Source organism: Perkinsus marinus (genome assembly GCF_000006405.1).
Source record: "Perkinsus marinus ATCC 50983 genomic scaffold scf_1104296928266, whole genome shotgun sequence".
Classification (NCBI taxonomy): Eukaryota; Perkinsozoa; order Perkinsida; family Perkinsidae; genus Perkinsus; species Perkinsus marinus.
Window position 1 is genome coordinate 161896 of NW_003216874.1, and position 10709 is coordinate 172604.

At 45.4% G+C, this 10709-nt stretch overlaps 2 protein-coding genes across 2 annotated transcripts in view; one reads left to right on the forward strand and one right to left on the reverse strand.

The window, feature by feature from the left end:
* Pmar_PMAR015212 (alpha-1,3-mannosyl-glycoprotein beta-1, 2-n-acetylglucosaminyltransferase, putative) overlaps nucleotides 1–1994 on the forward strand; it is a gene marked incomplete at both ends in the record, with an annotated part of 7951 nt that extends 5957 nt beyond the window's left edge. Inside the window, 8 exons of the mRNA XM_002788371.1 lie at nucleotides 141–258; nucleotides 312–413; nucleotides 486–601; nucleotides 681–941; nucleotides 1005–1145; nucleotides 1197–1329; nucleotides 1384–1489; nucleotides 1937–1994. Of these exons, the coding sequence (XP_002788417.1) occupies nucleotides 141–258; nucleotides 312–413; nucleotides 486–601; nucleotides 681–941; nucleotides 1005–1145; nucleotides 1197–1329; nucleotides 1384–1489; nucleotides 1937–1994 (1035 nt within the window). The remainder of the gene's footprint in view (nucleotides 1–140; nucleotides 259–311; nucleotides 414–485; nucleotides 602–680; nucleotides 942–1004; nucleotides 1146–1196; nucleotides 1330–1383; nucleotides 1490–1936) is intronic.
* A 1293-nt stretch (nucleotides 1995–3287) lies between these two features.
* On the reverse strand, nucleotides 3288–9459 carry Pmar_PMAR015213 (hypothetical protein; the record flags this gene model as incomplete). The annotated part of the gene is made up of 15 exons (XM_002788372.1): nucleotides 3288–3442; nucleotides 3602–3901; nucleotides 4258–5070; nucleotides 5219–5404; nucleotides 5648–5764; nucleotides 5839–6449; nucleotides 6731–7011; nucleotides 7041–7109; nucleotides 7152–7300; nucleotides 7437–7556; nucleotides 7968–8093; nucleotides 8157–8438; nucleotides 8935–9153; nucleotides 9205–9256; nucleotides 9302–9459. Coding segments are annotated over 15 exons (3638 nt in total), but the record flags the coding sequence as incomplete, so codon positions are not given.
* Between the last annotated feature and the right edge of the window lie 1250 nt (nucleotides 9460–10709).

Consider the following 10709-nt stretch of genomic DNA (forward strand, 5'->3'; position numbering starts at 1 on the left):
ATGTCACAAAGTGACTTGATGGTATAAATGATGAGGAAAGGCAGATAGGGAGAAGGATGATGTACTCTTACTAAGATAATAGTAATAATACTACTACCACTTTGGGGGGAGGGAGTACTTTGGTCATAATCATTTATTAGATATTAGAGGAGAAGATGAGGAGATTAGAGCTAGTGATGAAGGAGAAGGTGAATGATAAGGTGGTGTGTGATAGAGAGATAAGGCGGCTTAGGGAGGATCTAAAGAGGATTAATAAGAGTAATAAAAGGAGGTAGTACTAGGATTATGATGATAATGATTATGATGCTTAGGAATAGGGGAGTATAGGGATAAGGTTGATAGTGTAAATAGAGATATGAAGGATGTTCAAGGGAGAGTACTTGATAGCTTGTCTAAGAAGGAGGAGGATATAGGTAGGAGTAGTCGGCCCGCCTCTCCCCCACTTTACAGTGTATATGTACTACTGCTGATGCTGCTGCTAATAGGTGTAGTATATAAGGCGGTAGATGGTAGTAAGGATACTGGACTGAAGTTGGAGGAGGATTTAATAGAGTGTGAGAGGCAGATGACACAATGGGAGAAGAAGCTTACTTTAGAAGAGGTAATAATGATATTCAAGGAGGTCATCATATTATGATGATCATAACCGTCATCCTACTACTACTACTCTTTACTATCAGGAACTACAACAGGGTCTAGACCCAAGTGTTGGACAGTCTACTATTGGTATAATGAAGAAGGAGATGCATAGGATGGAGTTACGATACAACCAGTTATTGAGGAAACAGGAGGAGTTAGTGAGGGAGATGACACGGGCTGTGGAGAAGAGGGATATTATTGAGTTCAAGTTTAAGGGGGATGATGGAGATCAAAGAGCTAATAGGATTAAAAAGGATATGAATATTAATAGGAACTTAACTGGGCTACAAAGGAAGTTAGCGGTAGGATCCAGCAAGGGGGTGTGTCAATAGAGGTACTGATGATGATAATCATCATCATGGTAGGCTATTACTGAGGCCACTAGTCTTGCTGATGTCGATATTAAGGAAAAGGAGGGGAGAATAATGAATACTGGAGAGGATATTAGAGATCTAGCCACAGTCCTTGATAATAATGATGGGGAGATTGAGCAAGTATTGGCTAAGGTAATAGTACGATGATAATAGTAGTAGTAGATTGGCATTGGATAATCCCAGGTATGCGGGAATGTTGTGAGGAAAGGGAGGCAGTTTGCAGAAGTTGTTGGGATACAACATGAGACAAGACGACTCGAGAAAAGGGCCAATAATGGTAGGATAAGCCAACACTCAAGCGGTAGAGAGGAAGAAGGTAGTAGTAATAGTCGAGTTCCAATACATATAGTAGGTATGCTGTGCTGTGTAGATGGTGTAGAAAGAAGATTCTCCACTCAAGGGCGGGGGCAACAACAACAACAGCTCGAGTCGTTGAATGATAGCGTACACAGTATATTGTTGGAGGCTGCTGATAAGTAGTAGTAGTATTGAGTGGTTGAGGATAGGTGTGTGAGTAGAGGATCAGATACCTGCATTAAGGGAGGTATGGTCAGAACTAATCGATTGGTCCATGCATATTAGAGACATTATAAACGATCATCATCATGTAGCATCATCATCATCATCATCATGATAATGACGATCTCGTCGTACTATGATAATCTTGAGTTCAGTCAGTCACTTCGGGGAGGATATGTCAATGTATAGTCCCTCTTAGCTAACCAGAACAGGCTCCCTTGGGGTAATAGTTGAGCACTATGTAACAGCAGACGGGATGACTCTCAAAGTGAAGATTTGAGAGTGGGGCAAAGCTTGAGGACATCAGTCCGGGGACCGATTTGGAAGATTAATCGTGAAGATTGATCCCGGGATCGATCACAGAACAACCCTACGCGAAACTTGAAACCTTACAATTTCTGCAGTTACTTGAACTTTGCGCAAAGTGCTTGCCGAAAGGAGCAAATTCGCTACGAAGAGTAAAAAAATGACAAATTGATCCTGGATCACATCTATGCTATACCATCTTCTTAATCACTGTATCACAATTCCTAATAAAGTAGCATTAACTTTCCTCTACGCAGATCCTTAGATTGTATACCATGTACATCATCGTAGATCGTGCTTTCTGTTGTGGGAGGACTCTGCGTAGTGAGCAAGTCTCAGAGGCACAGCTGTTGACGTGAGCGACTTGGTCAATTTCTAGCGTTCAAACGGCAGGTAAGCGCAGGGCATCATCCTCCACTACCGGATGGTGAGTGTTACCATAGTCCTGAATGTGGTCTGCATCGTTTTATCCCGAGGTGTGGAATTATAGCTACTACTCCGCGCCTATGCGTTATATGAAACTTGAGATTTTTTACAAAAAGATGGTTCAACGCTGGCACGGCGCGTTTGAAATCGTCCTTCCAATTGCGTTCAGTTAGGAACCACTCAGGCCGCTAAGGAGTTCCACAGCGAGGGCCCTAATCCACCGACGATAGTTAGATGGTTAGACGATGGTTAAATCGCTATTCTCCTTCGAAACCACCAACTGATACCCGTGTTTTTTGCTCTTCAGCCGAGTGGAGCTATGAGTATTACAGGAATGATTGTCTATCAGTATAAAACGCGACACTAGGGATGGAGGGCCATCTCTGAGGACTACTACTTTATAGAGCCAAGACATCATCCCCACAAATCGGCGCCACGCCAGGCTAGGCAGCGTACATCCAGTAAGCTCGATGAAACGATCTTGACACGCGTCAAGTCTCTTCAGTTGAGCATCGGGGGCATGGATGAAGCCGGGCAAACCATATTCGAGAAGTATTGTACTGTATTGCCAACTGTATTGTTTGAATCATCTCGCGAGTTGAGAAGTGTCCAAGTAGGGTTGTAGCCGTAGTAGCTGTGCAGTTTTCACGGAGACCTACCTCAAAACGTAATCAAAGTGGTTGGACATGGACAGAGCAGCATCCAACCTGAGACCAAGTAGGACGGCACATTCCTGTGGAGACTTAGGTGCTCATGAACATGACGACTCCCGGTTGTTGTGATTGCCCTCTTGACTCAACAAAACCATACTTCAGCCAGTAACAGGGATATAGTAAGAGATACTGATCTGATGCTCAAATATGCACCACAATATCGTAATACGTTCAAAACATCATCTAGCGAGGAGAGACAAATGCACAGCCTAGCTCAGATAATTACACAATAATATCACAAATTACATACGGTATCCTTGTCGGAGGGAGTTCACTACATAACAGCCCCCTAAAATGAGATAGCAAGCATTTACATCCTCGCTGACTTCTTAGCTCGGTCAGCAGCCTCTGCAGTCCAACTCTCAGCTCGCGCACGCTTTGGAGCACGTATCTGGAGTTGCTGGTTAGTTGAGTCACTCGCACCCGAGGACTGCGACTGTGCAGGGTCAGCTGCTACATCTTCGTCTGAATGATGACGCTTACAGTTACCAAGCCAATGAGTCTCGACACCATTTGATGTAGTTACCATCACATGACGTCCTCTCGTAGCCAACACTGGAAAAGAGCCTCGAAAGGTAGGATATAATCTATGAGCTCTCTCTGTGAAAACATAAACCATTTCACCGGGCTTGAGGTTGCTCTCATACTTGATCACTGGCAGAGACCGTTCTCGCTGGAGAAGCCACTCCTTGACGAATACACCGAGGAGTTTTCGCCGATTCCCACCGACTGCATCAGCAACCTTCATCAAGTCAAATACGGAGTTCGGCCTTGATAATACCAATGAATCATCAGCACCCTTCATACAAGGAACTGGCAAGGTGCGACCATAAAATAGCAAGGCAGGACAAATGCCACTCTGACCGATTTCACCATGATTCACCAGCCACTCAACTTGCTCCAAGACCAACTCGTCATGCCAGTCTGAGCCACCATCACTAAGGACGAACTTCCTCAAAGCTTCCAATATTATCCTATGCCGTCGTTCATAATAACCTGCTTCAGGATGATTACTGGGATGTATATTCCAAGATATGCCCACACTCTCAGCCCAAGACTGAACCAATCTTGACGAGAATTCACCATCAGTTTAACATACCCTTGGAAATCCACAACGCATGAAAATCAAAGTCATCCCTCATACTAAGGACTCCGCCTTAGTATCAGGAACGATTTGAAAGTCACAGTAGGCAGTATACCAGCAAGTACAGGTTAAGAGCTTTCCCCTGAACCAACATGAAGGGCATCTACTCCTACACGTTGCCATGTCGCCGCCATACCCTCCACAGGACGACGAGTACCGTATGGAGCCAGTTCTCGGCCTTGTTTCGAAGCAGTCACTTGACATACACCACAAGCTTGACAGACATAACGACAGAGGTTCCCCATCTTCGGAAACCAACACCAATCCGAGAGCAGAAACTTCAGCTGTCTCGAGTTAGCATGACAGTCTGCATGCGCTTGCATCACCAATTCCTTCCTGACGTCGACAGGCAGTACAGGTTGCTTAACAATACTACCCAAAGCATTGAACCTTTGGACCCGGAAAACAACTCCATCATCATCTTTGATGAAGCCGCTACCTTCGGCAAGAGCTTGAACCTCAGCACATGTCTGCTGAGCTTCCCTGACTGCATCTAGGTCACAGTAACGGGGACACTGAAATGGTTCAATTGCTATATCGTCATCATCATCACCAAGCACATCCAATGTCTCAGAATAAAACTCACCAATAGCGTCTTCTTGTAAAAGAGTACTTGAGATATTCAGAGGATCAACCTCAGTGACATCACCAGAGGCAAGATCCTGTGGTAGGACCCTTGCCATGGAATCCACAAGCTTAACCACTGAAAGACGAGGCACCCACAATGTAGCATCAGCTGTCCGATGGTATTCAGTTATCATCCTAAGATCCAGCTCGGTAGCCGCATGATCAGCTTCTAGAGTATGCCAATACCGACCACCAACAGTGTTAGCATTATCACCAATCATCACAACAGGAGAGGTGCATAGAGGAAGGAACCTATTCAGAGCTAACAACTGTGCTTTACGTTCACGGGAAGTTGAAGAGCGAATCATATCCTCGTCCGTCACTAAACCACCATCGAGAGAGAGCGGGAGTAGCATACATACCTCATCATCGACCAGCTCTAGAGATATTTCAGAGCACATATTAATGGCCAACCCATCAAGAGCGAGATGCCAGCCTTATAGCTCGGGGACCAATATCCGCAATCTCACTCTTCTTGATTATGATAAGTTGAAACATGATGGCAGCCCAGGCATCCTTATTACAATCAACCATTATGGCCGTGCCAGCCTCTTGACAGCCCTCTCCATTACCAAGGACGTAGAGGCGAACCAGCCCCGATAAATAGTAACGAGCAAGCTCCTTCACCAAAGATGTTGCCTTCGAGCTCCTAGGATCTAGTCGTAGGATCTAGACTTTTTTTGCTTGGAGAACACTATCCCTATCTCCGCCTCCTAACAGAGTATCATCCTGAAAATGGATCAGTCTCACGGCTAGTCCCATTTTCTTACAGATGATACGGGCCTCTTCCAAAACCGACCCCACCACCCTTGAAAATAGGACCGGGCTGTATCGCCATCCTTGTGGTAATACAGTATACACCCATAGACACTCCACACCATTGGCATCAATAGTCCTACATGCAAAGAGAGGCCAAAGGTCATCATCCAAATGAACGGATGAGAAGGCATCACTTAGGTCAATCTTAACTTTCTCATCGATGGCGGCCGCAATCGCAAAATGCTCAGAGCCCCATCCTGAGATTGAGTAACCTCACCACTCCTCCTAGGAATTGATGCGACATCAGATTTCATAACCCACACATAGCCACCCGGTTTATCAGGAGCCGTTTTCGGAACCAGTTGCATAGCATTAAGTCTTCTAAGATCCAAGTTCACTCTAAAACGGGCCTTAATCTGTTCATCACTCATCGAGCAGATATCGGACTGAGTCAGTGATGAGTCCTTAGAACCAGGCTCCTTATCAACCAAGACTACCTCGTTGATCACCATAGCCTCCTTGAAAGTTGCCGCTCCAAATTTCTTCTCATTAGCTGCAATACAGAGCCTTCGGTGGATCGCTATCTCTCGAGTGCGGCTACGCTTCCGCCTGGACTCAGTAAATGGCATCACCGAGATACCACTGAGGGCAGGACACGAGACAGTAAACCCTGACTCACTATGATAAATGAAGCATTTGTCCCTTACATCGAGAGGATGCAGAACATCAAGCTTATCACCATTCCCATCAAGCAATGCAATCTGGGCCAAACCAGAGCTCATACCGGGTTCATCACCAAGACATTCTATCAGTTTCGGTTTCAGATCCACTGAGCGCTTAATAGTCTCAATGCCTATTATAAAATCCGGCGACAGCCCCTCAATAACTTTGACCTCAACATCATCCACAATTACATGCTTGACCTCGTCCTCAATATTCACACTAAAAGCACCCAAAAACTCGAGCATAATCTCCATTACCAAAGGTCACATTACCACATGGATCAAGATGGCCGTCAAGTATTTCTTCTTTGACCATATCCTTGAACACATTTGCATTCATATAAGCAGATCCATGGCCACCAGTATCAAGTAGAGCTGGAAGTCTGGCAGCATAGCCATGTAATCCCTCCACTTGACGAATCACCAACCTTACAGTACAAGCACTCTCCTGCAAGGGCCAGAACATCATTAACATGCCCAACATAACTACAATGCCAGCACCTGAGAGGCCCTCTAGATCGAGTGGGTCTCTCTCCTTTCACCTCAGATGAAGAGTTCTTCGCCACCTCCAAAGTAGCATTAATCGTCGGCGGTGATACCGTAGCTCCAAGATCTCCTGCTTCATCGGCAACAGCATTCACTGAAGAGTCAATGTTTGCATTCTCCCAAAGACTGAGCACAGAGAACAACTCGTTTACATCTCTTATGTGAGAGTAGGTAGCCTTGACTGCTTTCTGGTAATTGGGCTTCAGACCCTTAACGAACTTATCCAAGATCTCATCCTGTGTAATCGTAAGGCCAATACATTTACCCTCCATAACACCTTCTCGTAGTCTACCAATGTAGTCGCCAATGAGCTCTTTCTACTCTGTTGTTTAACCTGCGACAGACGATTTCGGTAGCGAATACTATCATTCGTTACGTCAAAGGCCGAACGCAAAAAGGTCTCAGCAGCAGCTAGTCTACTCTCTATAGCACCTTCAAGTAAAAGATGCCTTTCTTCAAGCATATCAGCGAGCTCGCTCTTGACACTGGGAGAGACTCTCTCCCACTGGGAGAGACTCTCTCCCACTGGGAGAGAGGCACTTGAGTAGAAACCTCCAACAGTTATCCAAGGAAAGACCATACAGTTTACAAGTTTGCAGCCATTCCTTGAGAAAGAGAGATATGGGTCTTGGATCACTCCGTCCAGAGAACACCTTCCCACCTGCAGGTAACGGTAGAGAAGATGTCACTCCCATAGATCGCACATTACTAGCTTCATCAGCCGAGGACTGCTTATCAAAATGATAATCGGCAATACTAGCAGTGTCACCACGGCTCGAGTCTGAACGAGCAACAACATCGGGAATACGAGCATGATATCTGTATCCACCAGTAAATTGTCCTTGTTGTGAAATACTCCTACCTAAATACTCCTAGAATAGCCCAGCATGATTGAGTTGCATAACGATTTGGGTCGGTCAAAAGGGTCCGGAAATTCTCGTGCGCCCATAACATAACAATGGATGATGAAACGGTTCTGAAACGGTGTCAATCGATTTTCACTCTCATTATCAGTACACCCTCCAAAGATCATTGATAAACTCTCCTTATTGAGCAAGTTACCTCAAAAAAGGTGATTTGCATAACGGTTTGGTTGGCACTGTAGTGGAGCGCTGATATACTTCACATTTTCTTACAAAGACCTTACAGTCTTTGCGCAATGTAGGCCATCAATAAGCTTGTTGCACCATACCGGACAACAACTGTGCAGAGCCATGAATCCCATATTCATGAGACTCTGCCAAAATAGTTGAGCGAAGACCACCACAATCAGGCAACACAGCTTGTTTGATAACAGGCTCATTAGCCCGCCCTCGACCTAGATGAAATAAGCAGTCCTTCTCCATCAAGAACTCTCGACTTTCTTAGTGTTCCTTCTCACAGGAAACACGAATATCGGCCAACTGCTCGTCTTCCTTTTGCAGCGACGACAACCACGACAGGGCATCTTCATAGCTGGGTTGGCCTGAGAAGGTCACGAAAATAGAATGCATTTTGTCGTCTGAAACAACTGAGCAGCCATAGATATCATTCACTTCTTCTTTCGTCATATCATCCACTTTTAGTTGTCCGGAGAAATCGTTGACGTCAACAGGCGCGATCTCCACGTCACTGATCATACCATCAGCAGAACCACCAGCAGCCAACTTTCGGGCAGACATATCTGTTCAACAAAGAGCATCCCCTTCACGAGGCAACCATACACATTTATCAACATAAGCTTCGAAAAGCCCCCAACGTTTAATCCACACCAGCGTACGGTTCAGAAGCATAGCCAAAGTCACCCTGAACATCTCGTTAAGTCTTACAAAAATTAGCATTATCATGCGAACTAATAACATGGTCCCCACGCAGGGCATCCAGGTTCTCAGATGCACACTGCAGCTGAGCTCCTCGCTCTCTCCACGTTGAACTTCTCAGCTGCTCCCTCTTCTTCCATACTCCACCACAGAGCCGAGCTGGAAGAACTCTATAGATCTTCCCAGTAGGAGGCATAGGGAAAAGATCATAACAAGGACTTATATCATAAAGTCGTTCCTCAAGTTCCGGAAACAGAGCTGGACAAGCATTATCAGAGTCCACAGTCACCACTCCCAAAATACCGCCATACCATGATTCTACATTAGATTCAGCAACAATCAACGTAGCAATACAATCACCCAAATACAAAGATGTTAGATGGTACAAAGATATCACAGCATAATTATTCTGCAGATACTTCTCAGCCTTATTGAGACAGCGGAGAGCATCTTGTTCTAAGCCACCCAACCAATGACTAAACCACCAGAATACACCAGCCCATTTTCGCAAGAACTTGAGCTTAGCAAATGAGGACTTACACTTCTTGATGAAAATCTCCCATTCAGCTTCGATTTCAGCTGAAGATAAATCTCGTCGCTGTGAAGAGGGAGTAAGCAAAGGCAGCCCACTCTCACGCCCAAAAATCTGATGGCCACAGAAAACCAAATGATCAGTAACCCGCTGAACCATGGAATTCCGACATTCAAAACCATAGCTTCGTACTACCCGTATGAGAACATCTAGAGCTTTACTCACGGCCGATGCCGTAGGTCCGGCTACTATACAATGATCTTGAAAGCTACGAAGACTACAGTCAATACTTAGCTCCTTCAAAGCCTTACGAGCTTCAATGAGCACCAATTCCACCGATCGGCCAAACAAGCCTGAAGATTGCTTATAGCCCATAGGCAATCTATTCCAAGCGAAAATCACCTCAACACCTTGGTCATCGAGCACTTGGGTAGTCATAAGTTGTTGCATCTTTTTGGAAATATACACCCGATGAAACGCATCCCGCAAATCAATACGACCAAAGAGGGCACCATGATGACTAGAAAGAGATCCAAACAGATCATGAACGCCATACTGAGAGAGCTTACTTTCATTTTTGGTCTTAAAAGTAGGCGTAGTCGCACCAATCTTATTCGTAAAGCGCAGGTCTAAAGTAACCCTGAAATGAACCAATAATAGCTCATCATCTTCTTCATCCAAAATACCGGGAAAGCCTTTCCACTACTCTGCACCTTTCTTCACAACTAAGACAATCTCATCAAGTCCATGCTTGTCCAGGTTGTAACCGCACCACCTTGTCCTCCTTTTCCATAAGACACAACAATCCATAGATAGCCTTTCTCTCGCGATCAGGCCGACGACGTAGGGGTTCTACATAAAATTCCGGTCTAGACTCCTCCAACCTGGAACAATGTGCCAATAGCCGTTTTCCTTTATCAGCCACCTCAATAGTCTCCAGCGGATCAATGCTACAGACGGCCACTTCGTTAGCTGTCTGAGTAGGTACAGAACCATGCACGGACAAAGCTAGGCCACAAATTTCTGGCCTTCCTATCAGAGCAGAAGGGTTAAGATTAGGCATGATGACGAAGCTCACCAGGACACATTCCTTCTTCTCATGTCGGATTACCGTTAGGGGTAATCCCAATCTTCGGGATACCAACAACTTGTGGTCATTGCCAAATACCACCCTTAGCTCACGTGCAAGTCGTCTAAAAGACTGATTGCTCAAAGCGGAGAGCCTAGTCGCCAAGACTTCATCAATAAAAGTAAGACCCGCGCCACTGTCAATGGGGAATTTGACTTCTCTACCTGCCACATCGACATACAGCTGAGCTAGAGGGACTACTTTCACCTCAAGAGGTTCCCGGTCATGGAGACTGTTAGTCATAGTCAACAGATCCACTTGCATTACAGGCACCAGAGCAGAGTCGACAACTTCCCATTTGACAGTATCCTGCACAATCGTAGGAGGAGGAACATCATTCACATCACCTTCAGAATTAACCACCAAGCCACCATTAGCCACCTTCAGAATTAGCCAAATCGGAGTCCTCGAATCTCTACCATTTTTTTCGATGCATTTACCGGCCTGTGGGGGAAAAATCCGGTTATGAAGAAC